Raw genomic sequence first — 19,291 nt, 5'->3', positions numbered from 1 at the left:
TAGCAACGTAATTTTCCGACGTTGCCAGTCCGTAACCGCGACCTCCTAGCAACGTAATTTTCCGACGTTGCCAGTCCGTAACCGCGACCTCCTAGCAACGTAATTTTGTGACGTTGCCAGTCCGTAACTGCAACGTTAACTAAGTAACCTATATTTCTCAATTCTACTGCTTATATTGGGGCGGTTCATATGCAGACCTCATTTGCCCAAAATGCTACTTGTTCTTGTATAATAGGCTACATGGTAGCCAACTTTAGGAGGACTATGTTTGTGTGATGTGTAGCCTAACTCCAGCTAATCATAAACAAGGCAGCATTTCCATGTAACATTGTCATTTTATTTCAAACAAAGTGCCAAACAGTGAATTAAAATCTTCTGCCAGTCCCCGCTACAGGTCCTGTCTGTTGGCCCTGACAATGAAGCACAAAATAAGTTAGTGTTCTATCAACATAATTGCACGTGTAAAAAGGCGCTATACAAGTCATAAAAAAATCACATCTAAAATAATATACATCATCAAAAAAATATGTGATTCTAGATTTTTGTCACATAGCCATGTGAAAGGTTGGATATGGAAGCTGCAATCATGATTCATTCACCTGGCTTGTTTTGAATGGGCTTCCGGGGTGTGTTTGAGTGTCTCCTCTATGAGGAGCTCTACAGCTTTCTCTCCCAGTTCCGTCTTCCACTTCATCACAGTGTCTGGAATTAGAAGTCATGAACTTATTGTCAGCACCAATGTGAACGTTGAACGCTGCGTGTAAGCCATAGTTCATGGCATCTCCAAAACACTTACCACTCTCTTTCGCAACTCCAGCACCTTAAGGCGCTCCTCAAGGTCTTGGAGTTCAGCCTGTGTTTGGGCCACCTGTAGGTCCATCACTGGCACCTCTTCAGTGTGTCTGCCCTGTAGTCGCCTGAATAGGAGAGCCTCTCGCTGGTTCTCCTCCAATGTCTCCATCTTCCGGAGCATAACCTGTAATGTGTCTGTCATTAAAGACAAGTAAAACAAGTTTACAAGAGTTAGCATGATTGGCATACACTGTGGTTCTTCTAGATTAGCTGTAACATTGATGTAAATAACAAATGTTACCTTGAATGGTTGTATACAAAGCATATATTTTTTTGAGTATCTTATATTTGCACTTGCCTGGCTGCCAGCTGTTTTCCTGGGCCCCCAATTGGTTCACCTCCACCAGACCAGAGTTGACATCTAGGGGCATGGAATCTGGTGATGCAAAAGTTTTAAGTCATGCTTTTGCTTTTGCTTCAAAACATGGCTCATACAATTATTGTCACTGTTTTAAACGGTCATTCATTACTTTACCATCATTTCCCAGGGACACAGTGCTAGGCCGTGTGACGGTGGTAGGATAATCTGTACAGAAATGAAAATGGAATGTAGTTTATGTACATAGTTATAGCATATTGATATAAAAGGAGTAGCATTGCACATATGTGATCGTTCGAAAGCAGGGCCCCACATCGTAGCGTCGCACATGTGTGATTCTGAACATTACAACCGACTGTTTTCCGATAGACAAAAACTGTATGACAAACGCTATAGTATGGCTTCAAAATTTACAATTAGTAGGCTAACAAGTAACACTAGCAGGTAGTAGCATTGCTACGAGTATTATGCTAGGTTGCTAGGTAACGGAAGCTAATTAAAGCTACCTAGCTGCCGTTTTGGAAAAATAACCGGTGGAAGCGTCGGAAATATTTAGAACTCACGCATCTAAAGGTTAAATAAACTATTTTGGTACAAGGTTTTTTAACAGTTCTGAACGTTTCTTTTGTGGGTGATTTGTGAGACGCTAAACTTTGATAACATGTAGGCCCTATGCATTTTCAGTATTTCAACATAACTTTCTGGAGGGTTTAAGCTCTACTGTACTGTAGCTAGCGAAATCCTAACGTAAACAATGTGAATCTGATAGCACATTAACAGGCTAAAAGGCCTAAATTTCAAACATATACGTATTAGCATGCCCCATCCAATTTCTGAAAATATGTTTATATATTTAAACTATTTCTGTAAAGAAACTCACCTTTGAAGTAGCTAATTTCCAGTTGAAATCCAATGCGTACAATACGGTGTTGAACCCCTGCAAAATCTCTTCTGAAACCCCAGTTTCAGCGATGCGTTGAAATGGGCATGCGCAAAGTTGTTGCTCAGGGGCAGACTGAGGGGCAGACTGAGGGGCAGGTTTGCTAAGGAAGAATTGTAATATTCTGTGATGACTTGTCTTTGGAAATGAAACTCTTAAGAGTTGCTTACCTTTTGGTCACATTTAACAATTTTATATCACAAAAATTATTGGAGCACAAATTTGCATTGTGTGTCATACAGCGTTGGTGTGCTATACAAAGAATGTTTGCTTAATCATGTTACACATCACAAATTGATTTCTTTTGTACATGTTTATAGTAAAGAATGAAAGACTAAATTATATTCCAAATTCAGTCTTTTATTTATTAAAGCTATGTTTCTGCATATGAGAAAATTGATGACCAATGACATGCTGGGGCTGAGCTGCACATGAATTACATGCATTGTCTACATTTATACGTGCTGGGTGCAACATTTAATATTGTGTGTGATTGAAATTCATGTAGACTATGGCTACATTGCAAAAGTGTCAGAACTGAGAGCAGTCCAGTGTGATCTCTCCATCTCTGGATAAACCACTATATTGCACTCGAGATCCGTTGTCCTGCGACCAAAAAGCGACTTAACCGCATTTAACCCATGGTACCAAAATGTATGTATCCAGCCGACCAAGGTACAACGTCACGGCAACGTTGTCCACGGGACCAAAAATAACGTAACCAGCCGACCAAGGTACGACGTCGCGGCAACGTTGTCCACGGGTCTAAAAATAAGGTAACCAGCCGACCAAGGTACAACGTCGCGGCAACGTTGTCCATGGGACCAAAAAATAACGTAACCAGCCGACCAAGGTACAACGTTGCGGCAACGTTGCCCACGGGTCTAAAAATAAGGTAACCAGCCGACCAAGGTACAACGTCGCGGCAATGTTGTCCAGGGGACCAAAAAATTACGTAACCAGTCGACCAAGGTACGACGTCGCGGCAACGTTGTCCACGGGTCTAAAAATAACGTAACCAGCCGACCAAGGTACAACATCGTGGCAACGTTGTCCAGGGGACCAAAAAATAACGTAACCAGCCGACCAAGATACGACGTCGTGGCAACGTTGTCCATGGGACCAACTGGCAACATTCCCATTATAACGTTGCTACGACGTTGCCACGACGTTGCCAGAAGGTAACGTCGCGGGTTACCAACTGAGCACTTACTGGCAACGTTGCCGCAACGTCATGTGTTAGCTGGGTTGCTGCTTCCAGGTATATTTATTAGTTAGTTATATTGTATTTGTTAGTATTATTGGGTGTGCTCAAAAGCCTTCGGCGAGAGCACAACCTTTGTTCTCTCACATATATATATATATTTTTAGTGTGTTTGCTGCAAGCAAAAACACTATTGTTATTCTGCATACTTATTGGGTGTGCTTTGCCTTCGGCAAGGGCACAACCTTTGTTCTCTCACATATATATTATTATTATTTATTTTTGCCCCCCTAAAACTCAGTCAATATTTGGCCTACATAGACAACCTAGTTGTCAAAAGTTTCGTCTTGGTAGCGATTGAGTTGCTTCTATTGGGATGTACGTTCCGTTGCATGGTTTAAGTGGAAATTAAGTTTTTGTGGCGAAAAGTGAAGCTAACGGTGGCTAACTTGCTAGCCACAGTCAATGACGCTACTTACGTCACTAACGTCAAGAAAACTCGCGTGACTACCTCTAGCAGAACATTAGTTTAGCAGCTCGTTAACTTCTGGGAGATAGCTAAGCTAACTGCTTTACTGCAAAGCAGCTGCAGAAACGCCACAAGCAAAGAGGCCAGGGTGATAACTATTTACTCATTTTACTTTGTGATATGACACACAATTGTGACGTGTAATGTACAATATAAACTGATTTTATTAAGGAAGTACATCTACTTTCGGAAACAGTAGTCTACTATGTCACTGAAGTATTAGCATCATGACATTAGCCTCTGTTGCCCGGGCAACACATACTACAGTGGTCTATGATGCATCTGTTTTTAATCGTTAAAATAAACATTCCTCACAAATACATTTTCGTTGTAGGATTTATTATGACATTAGATTACAAGTAAACGATGTGTGGGTGAAATTATCATTACCTGTGGTTTCAAACCAGTGTTGCTCACTGCAAGGTTGTAGCCTACGCGAGACACTACAAAAACATCTACACAGCTGTAGGAAGTCAAACGGCGACAGAACATGTTCGGCACTCCCCTTACTTAAATCAAAAGTCTATCTAACTACTAACCTTAACTTCATTGCCACAGCCTAAACTTTGTCAATCTGTTCATGAAAATAATTAATTTCAGGCTAAACCGTACAACGGAACGTTAAATCAAATTCAACCAACGCAATCGCTACCAAGACGAACACAGCAGTGGTCTAGTACTGTACTGTCTGTAGTAGTAGAATTTACCGGGGCAGCTTCTCCACACAGGGCTATATCGCATTTTGCATTGTTATTGACAATGATCGCTACCAGTGAGCTTTTTATGAATGAGCGATTTTCCACTAAATAAATGTCAAGCTTATTTACGTTTTTGGGGGCATATTTTCAGGTAGCAGATGGTACTGTTTGAATTACGATTCCATCTTCTACTGCCGGTGTTGTGTCCCTACTGGTTTCCGAACTAACTGGTTTCCCAGCGGTGCGTGCACCTATCAGTCTGCCTCTATCACCAGATTCGTCACAAATTCACAAACATATTACTGGCTATTTTCAAGTCGGATCTCATATTTGCTGCGGCGAATATGAAAGTATAAGCTGCGTACGCACTACTTTACCATTAACGACAAAATAAATGGAGACAAAATAAAACATTTGCAGGCTCGCATGAAGTGGGATTCGATCGCACTAGAGCAAAACACGTAATACACCAAAGGCCATTGCTTTACACCACAAGCTATTTCTAGCTCATGGGAATTACTCAAATCAGTTACGTACTTAATAACCACCTTGGCCTTCAGGTAACATCTTGATTTGGCTTCTTCTGGAACAACTGGTTACCGTAGACACTACCCGAATGTAGGCTACTAATCACGTATTTGGAGTAGCCTGTATATGTAGTAATATTCTACCCGCAACACAGTACTGAAGGTGTCGAATTTATTTGTGACCAGTGTCCAGGAAACTTTGTGAGGTTTCTATGATACATACATTTGTATTTTATGTCAAACAAACACACAACACTCATGTAATGCCATCATATTGTCTTTATTATGTGAAGCACTACACATGTTTGTATTGAAAATGGCCCGGGTGCTGTTCTATGCCCCCTGATAGATCCTCTGAAATTTTCCCGGGAAAAAACACTAACTTTTCTCCTTTTATGGTATGCTCATTAATATTTAGATGAGCTGCGCGCTGATTGGTTGGTTTTCAACGAGTGAAGCTGGGGAGCAAAAACGTAACACGGCCAACAGCACTCACTGAAACACCTAAGGTGGAGACTTGAAATAAAAATGCACAAATACATCTATTGTGTTAACAATAGATTATATATCATTTGAAATGATAACGTTAGTTGTTTGCACTTCTGTTGTCGAAGCAAACTGGATTGACTTAGGTGGGTAGAACGTTACAGTTTAGCAACCAAACTATATTGTGATTCAACTCAGCTTTAGTTAGCTAGCTCTAGATATCTTGCTGAAAAATAACCTGACAAAGATCTGGACAAACATGCATCGTGAATTGTAGATTTACATAACACGGGTTATTTATTTGAATGAAACACAGTCAGGAACATGAAACAATGTTAGCCCCATTGCCAATAAACTAGGCTAAATCATCACACATTCTACCTATGCTCTTGCGTTAGCAAGCTAAACTAGTTCACATGTCTACAGTGTAGGTGTTTTCGCTATCTAGCTGTTCTTGCATTCCTTGCAAATCAGCGTTAATAAAAAGCAGATGAGCTAGAGTCTAGCTAACATTGACTAGACGGGCATGGCTGATGTTTGTCTATACCGTAGCGTAGAAGATCCCTGTGCAGTTCGACCCTCGACACATTTGCGCGAACTATTTCACCAAGGACGGTTTTGAAAACCTGGGACAATGTAAAGCAGGATTTGCTATGAAGCTGTTGTTGAAAAGAGGTGCGTTTCCGACCTTACGTTCATCACAACCGCAAGCTGTAGTATGATTTTGTCGGTAACAGTTATTAGCAATGCTAACGTATCCTGTATCTAGCACCTGCCTTTCTCCAGTTCTTTCAAATTGATAATCTAGACAGACGTTAGCAATAGGCTAGACTGCTATTCGTTTTCTGGCAATTTTTTGGGAAGCTTCCCTTCTAATGCCGACTACAGCTAGTCAAGCTAGAGTCATTTGCTAAGTAAGGTATGTTGATGTGTTTAGAAACGTATTTAGCATTCTACCTATGCTAGATACAGGAGACATTAGCATTGCTAATAGGCTAACTGTTAGCGACAAAATCATACTTACAGCTTGCGTTGTGATGAGCATACGGTCAAAACAGCACCTCTTCTCAGCAACAGCGGCTTAGCAAATCCTTCTTTAAATTGATGATGCTATATTTGTGACGTCACAAATACAGCTTTTTCAAAACCGATCGTTTTACAGCTGCTCAGGGGTTAAAGCAAAAATAAATCCTGAGCCTGAACTTTTTCTTGTGGGGGTGAGTGGGAGGGGGGGTGTCGTCCTGTGGCGTGGACACATTCGCAGGGTAAAAAATAAATGAATAAAAACATTTAGAAATGAATGATTGCAGATTATGGTGGGACTTTTGAAACTGCATAACCAAGAAAGGTCAGCAATAGTATTGGTATTGGTAGTATTTGGTGGAGGTCTGGTTGGTATAGATAAGGTCCAGTGGACGGATGTGGCCTGGCTGGCCCAGAGGAGGCAGAGAATGGTCCAGCAGAGCAGGCTTTAGCTGGCCTTTTTGTTTTCCTGGCCTGGTTAACTAGTCGGTTTGCCACCGCTGCTGAACGCATCCTTATGGCCTCACCCATCCTTTTCTTTTTCATTGCCTGTTCACTTTCCTTCTTTTTCTGTAAGTGGAGTTGGTAATTTTGATAAGAAGATAGGCAGGAACGCCTCAAAGGATGGTCTATCAACATTGTTGAGGCCATCCAGTTCCTGGCTTTCATGGTTGACTTTATAATGGCGAGGCTCTCATATGTTTCAACATTCATCCTGCACCTGTCAGCCTCTAGGATGTCATCCATTAAATTAAATGATCCCTCCACCAGGGGGCCTGTGAAAATTGAAAGAAGGGCTTTCACAAGCTTAATCAGGGTTGGGTACCTCACACCTCTTTCTGTATTTTTCAAAATTGCCACCCGACACCACCAGTCCACATCCACTCTGCTGTCCTCTTCAACATAGATCTTGGCCAGAGGTACCAGGTCATCATCTATTTGGTAAGCCCAAACCTTCTCCTCCAGTTGGCTGAGCGCTTCAGGTTGAACAACATTAGGCAAGGCCTTTCCTAAGGTCATGAAAGCTCCACATACAGAGTCACATTGAATAAGAGATGGAGTCAGAGCATAGAGTGAGGTGATTATGTTGTTGACAAGGGGAAGATTTTTGAGGAGGAACTCTGCTGACTTCATGTAGCCTTCTCTAAGAGAGTTGTACAGATTCCCAACCCATATTTGCCTTATTCATGCAAGTACTTTTTTACCGCTAGTTGCATAACGTATCTTTCTCGAGCACAAAGTGCAGAAGCAAGCACCTGCTTCTCTTAACTTTTTACACCAGCTACCAAAAGGCTTACTGTCCTTCCCTATCTCTTCTACCCATGCCCAGCGCCATTTATTTTTCAACCCTTTATCAACTAGGAGGGCATCTTCCCCAGTATTCATGAACTTGCTCTCCATCCTACTTTCCTTTGGTGTGACGGGCATCTACGCAGCATAGGCAGAGCGATAGAGAAAAGTCGGTGGTTGAAGCACATTTTCCCAAGACCCCCCCAATCTACTTCTGATTGGCTAATAATGTTATTTTGAGAGCGGGAGAGTTGTGCTCCTTTCATATCATTGGCAGACGAACTCATAAACTCCAAAGTGATGGTGACGATATCGAGACGTGTTTAAAAAAATATTAATAATAATAATTTAAGACTTTTTTACGCAGCCAAACGCAGCACGCCGGAAATCCGGCATGGTGCCGGAATACTTTAATCCCTGCTGCAGTTTCAAGTTTACATTTAGTAATTTAGCAGACGCTCTTATCCAGAGCGACTTACAGTAAGTACAAGGACATTCCCCCCGAGGCTTCGCTGTTTGGCGCCTAATTAGAATACTAATGATTACAATAGGTTTTCTCCTGCTGGAAGAATTCTAATAAGAATACTAACAAACACAATAATCAATCAACTTTATTTATATAGAAAACCACAGGGGAAGCCAAAGTGCTTTACATTGAGACATAAAATAAATAAATAAATAAAAAAACACAAACAAACAAGCTCACTGCCAGTGCTTTTTAGAGAATGACGGAAAATTTAAGGTAAGTTAAAGGCAAGGAAGTAAAAGTGCGTTTTTAGAAGAGATTTAAAAACAGGAAGCGAGGAGACCTGTCTGACATTTAAAGGACGCTCATTCCAAAGCTTGGGTGCAGCAGCGGCAAATGCTCTGTGACCTCTTGAGCTTCAGCCTTATTTTAGGGACTGTCAGCAACAGCTGGTTGGCTGATCTTAGGGATCGAGATGGGCAGTAAGGCTGAAGCAGATCGGATAAATATGGTGGAGCAAGGTTCAGGCATTTAAAAAAAATAACAAAAGTTTAAAATGTATTCTGTGGTAGAGGGAGCCAGTGTAGGGACGGCAGGATGGGAGTGATGTGCTCATGCCTGCGGGTCTGTGTTAGCAGGCGTGCAGCAGAGTTCTGCACAAGCTGCAGACAATATTCATGTAAAAAATCTTGGGTGCCTAAGACTTCTGCACAATACTGTATGTTTACATTACCCAAACATGTTTTCCCAAACATTTCAAGGCTTTCCTAGTGTCTTTCTTTGGTTCTGGTTTGTAATTTTTCCCGACACTGGCGCTGAAGCAGTGACATCTGTCTAATTTCCTGATTTTCTACTCGCCATATGGCTTCACATCAACATTGAAGACAAGACTGTATTGTGACATTGTCAATCCTAAATTCTGATGGTGAAAAAGAAAGTCTCTTAGGACACCAGTAGATGTTTTGGCTGGTTTACCCATTCATAGATGACTGCATCACAATGCAGGGTGGGACTTTTAACTATCCCAACTTAAGACTTTAGTTGCTGCCAATCTGCCCATGTGCATCCACTTCTTTCATGCTTTTGAGTTTTGCAAGAAAGCCAGCAAAGCTTCTTTTGAGGGTACAGCCGCGTTTGTTTTCTTCTTTCTAATAATTCTCCAAGTTGTATCATCTGGTATTTTGAATTTATGCAAAATAACTATTATTCGGTGCTGGCTAAATCAAAATAAGTAATGGGCAATTCAGAGGCAAAGTCACCTCATGGTTTCTTTAGAATGCTCACTCTAAAAAGTCAAAATATTAATGTTGAGGACTAACAATTTTACTATACGTATTGTCTCTTCTCTGACTGGGGTTATAGTATATAGTATCCTCACAAGATTGATCCATAACCATTCATTAAAAAATGGTGACACAATCATTGTCTACAGCAGGGGTACTCAATTAGAAACCCAAAAGGTCCACTCACCAAATTTCCATTCAGTCCAGGGACTGGAAAAGTGATGGTTTATTTTTCTGGCCCGTACCTCCCGAGTTCTGGGGGTAATTTTGTTCAAAGTGTCTATGCTTTTTGTCATAGTGACGTTTCACGTTACCACTTTTGACAAGGGCAACCGTCTCATTGCAGATTAAACACATCGGTTTATTACTCCCCGGCGGCAGCACAAATGCATACTTGTCAGTCCACTCTGTCTCAAATTTGACATTTTCTGAATCAACTTTTCGCTTTTCGTTGGGTTTTGTCACCCCATGATTTTCACTAAGGAAGAAACAGGTACCATTAGCAAATCGATTAGCCTGCATTGTTGCGAATGACACACACAACCTGCGTGACCCACAGAGGTTGCGGCCAACGTTGAGTGAGTGAGTTGTCATGGTGATTACAGTTATTACAGCTCCCGATTGGACTTTTGGATTGGACACGGAAGATAGAAACCACATCTAGGAATATAGAAAAAATATAGGCTAAAGGCTATAAAAGATGTGGCGGATATAATGGAAACGTCCCATCAAAATGAATTAATTCCATAATAATATGTTGGTTATAGGTCCTGGTCCAGATAGGAAACCGCCTGGGTCCGGACCCGGACTGCGGTCCGCCAATTAGTGACCCCTGGTTTACAGTATTAAGTATTTGATAATGTCAGGATTTGAGCCATAGAAAAGCGATTTGTTGCTGATTCATGCTCTGATTTGATTCCCCTCACATTTTACTCCTTAAACTCTCTTTCTCACACACACACACATGTATACACAATCACATGTAATGGCAGAAATTCAAGCGGCACTGTGTAGATTTGAACAGTCAAGAGATGGCGGTTACAATAAATTTATTTTGCTTATACAGATCATGATTTAACAAAGTGATCAGTCATAACGAAGGAGGTGCTAGCCACAGGTCGTTCGCCAGAGTGATACAGAACAACCCCAAAACCCTGCCTTATATAAACTTTAAATCAAATGGTTTTTCTGAACTCTGTGATTGGTCAGCACTGCTCAGTGACAGTTAAGACAATATAACCCCCCAGGTCAAGTGACCAAAGTCTTTTGATGTCACGGCTCTTTCTCTAAATGAGGACAGTAAAGATACCCTTAATGAAACACAAACAGGACACAGGACACAATCTCCTCGGCCAAAAGGTCAGGGCTGCTAGATCAACTGACCCATCTCCCTTTAGGCCACAGAACTCAAACATCCCCCAACCTCCGTGCCCCTAGCTTCTCAATCAGGCATCATAACCCAACACCATAAATACCTTAAGACCAACTGCAACATCCATTTGTTTAAACACAACCTCAGTCTATTAAAAATACATTCTTAGTAACTATATAAAAAAATGCCATCACACACACCATAGGTCTCCGTTTCTCCCTCCATATCTCCTCTCAATTGTGTCCTGATTCTCTCACAGGTGACAGAGACACGTACAGGACCGCTGGGATGCAGCAGCTATGATAATCTGGACTCAGTGAGCTCTGTCCTTCTGCAGAGCCCAGAGAGCAAGCTTCATCTCCAAGGTAAACACACCAAAAACATTCCACCAGGGTTCTATATACACCAGGATGGTTGTGTGTGTGTGTGGTCAAAATCATGGTCAATCTTCACTTTAACCTCCGCAAACATTCAAGACATCAAGAGAATGTATACTGACACATCCAGAAAATCATCTTTGGGGATTTCCTGTATATGGTTATCAAATCATGAATTGGAAATTAATTTGTTTTGCATGGATGATGAAAATGTGTTGTGCTTTGCAACCTCTCTATTTTATTTTGTCTGACCTGTTTCTGAATTTCTGTCTCTATTGACTTTTACCTCATGTCCACTGAAAAAAACAGTATCTTAGATGTTTTTCTCTTTCGTAGTAGATCTGTTGATCGAAGCCGTGACTTGTTTGCTGAACAATTGCATGAACAGTGTAAGCTCATAATACTAATGAGACACTCCAGACACTTTAGATGCATAATGTTGCTTCAGATGAATGTACAACTAAAACAAGCTTGCTGTAGTTGCCTTTTAAACTGTAAAGCAGCAGGGTAGCCTCTGCTAAGCAAACCTTGATTAATATTCAACTAAGCTGAGCTGGATGTGGCATTTTTTTATACTGTTACAATATGGAATTTCTTTCTGCATTCAGTAATGTGGCATTGGCATTTTTCTCTAGCTCATTTTGGATTATAAAAAATGCATAAGCTTTTGAAGGAATGGCTTACGCTATTAATTGACACCTTTTAATATCTCAAGTTAATGGGAGACATCCCATTAACTATAATAATCTATAGGTTTTGAATATCTTGATTTCCCTGCCTTGGGTTGGTGACAGCACCACAAACTAATATCTTTTATTTTCCAACATGATATATGAGGAGTAAGATCTTTTTATTTATTTTTTTAGACCTATTGTTTCGGAATAAGCCTTTCAGTGTTTCCCCTACCATTATATTAGGGGGGCGCCCCGCCCCCCCAACGGCACCCCCCGCCCCCCCCCGCCCCCCCCCCGGAAGGTCAAGTTAATATATATATATTTTTTTAAAAATATATATTATTTAGTGGTGGGCCGTTATCGGCGTTAACGCGCTGCGTTAACGTGAGACTCTTATCGGGCGCTAAAAAAAATATCGCCGTTAATCTATTCTCAAAGTTGGGTTGGGAGCTGGGTCTATACTACGCAAGCTATGATGACTTTCACCTTGATATTTTAGCGCGGATGTATACCTCGCCGAATTGCACTGTAGGGGGCGAGAACGAGTCTTCGAACCTGTGTGTATGCCTTGTGTATGAAATTATAACATCAAACGTGACGTGCTAACATGGATGCAGCTATGAATCCGTTTGTTTCAGGGAAAATGTATTTTTAAGAAGTTCCCAATGGAAACCTCGACAAGACTAAGGTTGTTTGCACCTTGTGCTATGCGGAATTAGTTTACTATAGGAGTTCTTCCGGTCTCAAATACCACCTAAACGCAAAGCATCCCTTAGCTAATGCGGAAGATGCCGGGCCAAGCACTGATGTAGCGCAGGGGAAGAGTCGTCGTCAAACTACGATGTTTGAGTGCAACCGAGGCAAGCCCATCAGCACAGCTCTATCAGCCAAGCTAACTAATCTAATAAACAGTTAATAAACACAAGTACATCTTATTGAACATAATTAATTTTCATCACCAATTATCATAGTAGAACATCTTTCTCAAGCAGTTTGTGATGCATTTTGGAAACAGGAGATGAGCTCCTGGTCTAATGCGCCACCTGGCTTGAGAAACCCGTTCTCAAAGACTTACTTTTAGTCATTATTTGGGTAGCACACATATTCTGAATGCCTTTGGCGGAATTCAAATGAGCCATTTTAATCTAGATTAACGTTTTGTTTAGTATAAACACCAAGTTTGTGGTCCTCCATTTTGAATGAATGGTCTGGTGTGTGCATTCTTCCAATGAAATATTAACAAATATGCTGTTGTGTCTGTGGTCTCCCATGTTTTTAAAATCAGTTAAGATTTTAAAATCCTCTAGTCTGCACCAGGCCTTCAGTGACGTCATACTTAGTCCTACCTAAATTAATACACCTCATAATATCATCAATATGACACCACGGCTCGAGAATCCATACAGAATCACTCTTACACATGACATCACCTTAAATAGTCGAGCAACACTTAATTTCCGGAGCATTTAAAATCAATAAGCTCGCATTCACAATTAAGAGAAGACAACTATGATCACGGATACTGTCAAAACTCAAAAATAAAAGGGCGATTTTAAGAGACGAGTCAACAAACTTTGTCCACGAAAAGTACGCTATGTGAGCTTAAACAAGTTTGTCCAATAAACTGCGCATTGTCGCCGTTTCATATAAGTCACCAATGAGACGATAACGAAACAAACTATTAATTGAAAATCAAAGTAAACAGATTATTTGCATTTGTTTTTGAGAATTTGTGTCAGAAATATTAATCTATCAAGCATTGCAACAGTCAGTCGGTGAACAAGTTTAAGAAAGCTTTATTGCTTGCGGCCGGCCCACAAGGAGACAAAAACATCACACGCCATTGTGTTACAAAGTTTGTCTGGTTCACAAGTCTTCAGGTAAGACCCTTTATTAGTGAGAAGTCTCCTCCCCTGCATATCAGCTGTCAATATGATCGATCCCAGAGACAGAGTGCGCGTGCACGTGCACGTGGAAACTTACAGAGTTCTCCGACCCTAGGCTTGACCATATGATTCACTCAACACAGATAAGGTTTATTGCACCTCTAGTATGATAATGGTCAACCTAGGTCAGTTTGTTTACGTAAGCCTAGTGTCATCTATAGGTCATGTGGGGAGAGGGCTCTCGACTGACAAGGGATGCTAAACACCAGTATTTTCAGAATATAACCTTACATTCTAAATTTCTCCGACAATATGCAACAGCAAAACAATTAAACATGTTGGCGCAGCTGACTGCGCCACGTTATTTACATTATAAATTGCAGATGATCCAAATTTATCTGAATCTCAAAACTGAATAGATCAATGAAAAAAGAATATTACATGCAAAGAATAAATGCTGTAAAGCAAGATGGTAAAGAGCTCTGGAAAACCCTTAATGAAATAATGGGGAGACGGACGACTGGAGGGGCTTCCTTTGTGAAATCAGAGGGCATGTTTCTGAACAAACAATCTGATATAGCAAATTATTTATATTATAATGATTTCTTTATAAATAAGGTCCATGCACTAAGGCAGAATATGGACAATACTGACTCTAATTGTCTAAAGCTCATAAAAAATAATGTGATTTTAGACAAGAGGTGCACTTTCCAGTTTTAAAGTGTGGAGGCGCGCGAAGTAAGGAAGTTGTTGAAGTCCCTACCCAAACACAGCTCAGTGGGTACTGACATGCTGGACAGTAAAGTACTTGGCCTGGCAGCTGACTGTTTGCGGTCCATTATGTCAAATATTTAATGCTTGCTTAATGAAAGGTGTTTTTACCACTATCTGGAAAGAAGGTAAAATGATTCCCTTACCTAAGATGGCAGACTCACTGGGAAGAACAGTAGACCTATCACTATTCTCCCAGTTCTTAGTAAACTGATGGAGAGAATAGTCCACTCACAAATACAGGAATATTTTGACTTTAACGGCTTGAACACAGATTTCCAACATGCTTATACACATAATCATTCAACTTGTTAAGCCCTTACAGCAATGACGGATGACTGGCTCAAGGAAATTGACAATTTAAAGATGACAGGTGCAGTATTACTTGATTTTAGTGCGGCATTTGATGTCATAGATCACAATCTACTTATCGGTAAACTGGAATGCTATGGATTTAGTCCAACCGCCATCCAATTTATTAAGAGTTATCTAAAAAATAGGACGCAATGGGTTTATTACACTGGAAGCTGGTCTCACTCTAAGGTCTTGGACTGCGGGGTCCCACAAGGGAGCTGCCTTGGACCACTTTTATATGCTATCTTCACAAATGATTTACCATCAGTATTGTGTAAAGCAACTGTACAAATGTATGCTGATGATTCCACATTGTATTATGCTGCAAAAACTGTCAGTGAACTGGACAATGTTTTATCAGCTGAGTTAAGTATGGTTTTTGATTGGATAAAATGGAATAAGTTGGTACTGAACATCTCGAAAACCAAATCAATTATCTTCGGATCGAGTCATAAACTGGCGTCGAGATGAGTTTTAACTTGTCTGGGGAACCTGTAGAACAGGTAGATGAAGTAAAATTACTAGGCACAATAATAGATAGTCAGCTGTCGTGGGCAGAACATATTGATACCATAGTAAAGAAGATGGGTTGTGGTATCTCTATGGTGAGGAAATGTCTTTATGTCCCTTCACACATTGTGGGACAGGTGGCTAAATCTTTAATTTTATGTCACCTGGATTATTGTGCACCTGTATGGTCATCTACATCTAAAGGTCAACTAAAGAAATTACAAACTGCCCAAAACAGAGCTGCTAGGTTAGTATTACATTGTCCCATAAGAACAAACACTGTCAGTATGCACCGTCGACTCTCATGGTTAACGGTAGAGAACAGGCTGGTTTTCAATTTCATTTTTCAGTCTTTTTTTCTCAACCAGTTTTCTTATACAACCAAATTGCTGGGTGTGATCAGGTTCATTCTCATTTGACTAGATCAGCTGATGATGGCCAGATGATGTTACCATTCCGAAATCAAAAGTTTTGAAGAGAACAGTTATTTATCGTGCCATCAATCATTGGAATAATTGCCCACTGGATATACGTAAAATTAATAGCAAAGTCTCTTTCAAGGGAGTCAGGTGGCTGAGCGGTTAGGGAATTGTGCTAGTAATTAGAAGGTTTCCGGTTCGATTCACGATTTTTATTTGTTCTCTTTTTGTTGGACCCCAGGAAGATTAGCTCGTCCCACTTTGGTGACAGCTAATGGGGATCCTTTTAACAATAAACAATAAACACACGAATAATGAAAAACAGCAGTTTTTATACCGCGAAACGGTATCCCCCAAAGGGCTACATCCTTCTGAGTGATGGTGGGTATCCCTTTTTGGAAAACAGCGATTTGCTACATCACCCCATTCCAGGAGCCAGTGCATGGACAAGTACAGCAGCGATTTAATTACTACCAGTCACGGGGGCGCAGTATAGTTGAAAGGGCGTTCGGCATGATGAAGACAAGATGGAGGTCAACGCTTTTCAGAGCTTTGGAGGTGAAGCCCACGTTTGCACTCCAGGTCATTGCTTCAGAACAACTTTGACCTCAATGCTCTCAAGACAGTGGAGATGGTTGTGGACTTCAGGAATAATAAAGCCCCACTCACCCCCGTCACCCTGTGCGACTCCCCAGTCAACACTGTGGAGTCCTTTCGCTTCCTGGGAACTGTCCTCTCCCAGGACCTCAAGTTGGAACTGAACATCAGCTAAGAAAGCACAACAGAGGATGTACTTCCTACGACAGCTGAAGAAATTCAACCTGCCAAAGACAATGATGGTGCACTTCTACACAGCCATCATTGAGTCCATCCTCACCTCCTCTATCACCATCTGGTACACTGCAAGAGCAGACTGCAGAGTATCATCTGCACTGCTGAGAAGGTGTTTGGCTGCAATCTGCCTAGTCTTTGGGATATAGTCCGGCTGATCTAGTGTTTGGGCACGGTAATAACAACTTGTAACCGTTGACATTACCCGAATGTAGGCTACTAAACACGTATTTGGGGTTGTCTCGAGGCAATAGCCATATTTACCAAGATAACACAGCCCCGTAATGACACCACATATTGCAAAGTAAGATCGTCGCTGACAATATCAGCTTAAATGCGAACACTGCATGTGTAGTGCTTCACATAATAAATGAAATATGATGGCAATACATGTGTTGTGTGTTTGTTAGAAACAAAATACAAAATACATGTATGTAGGCCTATCATGAAAACCTCACAAAGTTACCTTGATGCTCAAATACGTGTTTAGTAGCCTACATTCGGGTAGTGTCAATGGTAACAAGTTGCTATTTTGATTGTATTGTCTGGGTTAGCAGCGACGTTCTTAGTATGAATTTTTAATATGTGGTGCCAGAAGGAGCTGTGATGTGTTTCAAACGAACCTGGAAAACAAATGCCTCTTCGCTCAATTGGATAGATCTACAACCAATCAGAGCAACGTAGTAGCCTATGTTAACTTTGACCGAATCCCGTAGGAAGGACGGCAAGAACATATTTTCCATCGACAAATGCCTTGATTGCGTTTCTCTGTTCCTCTTTCAAAATTAATGCGCTGTCGATGTCTTCTAAAACAGACTCGATGGCAGAATCATAACATCCCAGATCTCCAGCGGTATGTTTGTTCAAAACGAATTCAACTTAAGCGCTCTTTTGTGACGTGGGTGATTACGTTACTGTTGTTCATCTGTCCATCATCGTATAAAGCCCGCCCTGGCAATTTCATTGGTCCGCCCAGATTTGGGTTTTCTGTAGTTGTCCACAATACGAGACCCTCCAGACCCAACTTCCCGACCAAATTTTGTTGTGGGCGGGACAAAGTTGGGCTGGCAGCCAGGCTAGGCTATTGCCCCAAACAACCCCAAATACGTGATTAGTAGCCTACATTCGGGTAGTGTCTATGGGAACCAGTTGTTTTAGAAGAAGCCAAAACATGATGTTATCTGAAGGCAAACGTAGTAAATAAATACGTAATGATTTAGCAACTTTTTTATGAGCCAGAATAGCTCGCAGTGTAAAGCAATGGACATTCGTGTCAACGTGTTTTTGCTCTAGTGCGATCGAATCCCACTTCATGCAAGCCTGCAAATGTTTTATTTTGTCTCAATTTATTTTGTCGTGAATGGATGTAATGTCGTGCGCACGTAGCCTATACTTTCATACTTTCATATTCGCCGCAGCAAATATGAGATCCGACTTGAAAATCGCCAGTAATATGTTTGTGAATTTGTGACGAATCTGGTGATGGAGGAAGACTGATACGTGAACGCACAGCTGGGGAACCAGTTAGCGTGGTAACCAGTTGGGCGACAACACCGGCTTTCCTTTGGCTGCACTTATTACCCCGAAAGATAACGTTATGCTAGCAAGATTCAAAGGCAATAACATTGTGTACGGTTGACAAACAGTGAATATAATTTTACAGTATGTTTGACAAGAAGACTATTTAGATGGCCAGCTATGTCATTGTCCCCAAATCAATGTCAAGATTTTCATACGAGCAAAGTATCGGCCATATACTAGTACTAGGCTACAGTACGGCCGCAGCCTGTGGAGCGAGTTGAATAGAAAATGGATGTGAGATGACCGCATCAAAGTTGACATATTCTCCAAACAGTAATTATAATTTGACAGTATGTTTAACAACAAGACTAACCAGCTATCGAGCCATGTCATTGTCCCCAAATAAAATCAAGATTTTGAAGAAGAAAATAATCGGCCATGTGTCGAGTTGCGGCTACTGTTGTGTTGGCCGCAGCCTGTCTGAAGTAGTTTGACTAGCGAGGTGAATAGCGAATGGGATGTGAGATGAGTGGTTACGTGACACTGACATAATAGATTCAGAAAAGTAACATTTTTCAAATAGGTTAAAATAAATATTCAGGTCACTCATTGTTGTAAATACAAATTAGCTTGTTAAGCTTGTAAGTCTTTCAAAATTGTAAATGGAGGCTTTGACTGCGTCCCTGTTGTTATGGTTACTTATTTCAGACACTTTGTACAGGCTCATGATACTATGTAGCCAGCGCAATAATTTAGAACAGTGAAAAAGACAGTTTTGCTGCAATTACCTAGTAGGTGTCCGTTATCACCCGATAATGGACACCCCTGCAGCCAATCAGAATCGAGTATTCACCCAGACCATGGTATAAAGTGGCTTATTCTAGTTATAGCTAAGTAACCAAGGTAACTTATACTTCTGAACTAGCCTGCTCCGTGTCAGGCTAAAAGTTGAGCCATGG

The 19,291-nt window shown here is 41.0% G+C and overlaps 1 protein-coding gene across 1 annotated transcript in view; it reads left to right on the top strand.

Annotated features, from left to right (window-relative positions):
• Positions 1–19,291, top strand: part of brinp1 (bone morphogenetic protein/retinoic acid inducible neural-specific 1) — a 250,264-nt gene that overhangs the window by 157,862 nt on the left and 73,111 nt on the right. Inside the window, exon 5 of the mRNA XM_062484686.1 lies at positions 11,249–11,354. Coding sequence (XP_062340670.1) covers positions 11,249–11,354 — 106 coding nt within the window. The remainder of the gene's footprint in view (positions 1–11,248; positions 11,355–19,291) is intronic.

The sequence above is a fragment of the Osmerus eperlanus genome, chromosome 18 (assembly GCF_963692335.1).
Source record: "Osmerus eperlanus chromosome 18, fOsmEpe2.1, whole genome shotgun sequence".
Lineage (NCBI taxonomy): Eukaryota > Metazoa > Chordata > Actinopteri > Osmeriformes > Osmeridae > Osmerus > Osmerus eperlanus.
This window is presented reverse-complemented; position numbering and strand designations above follow the sequence as displayed.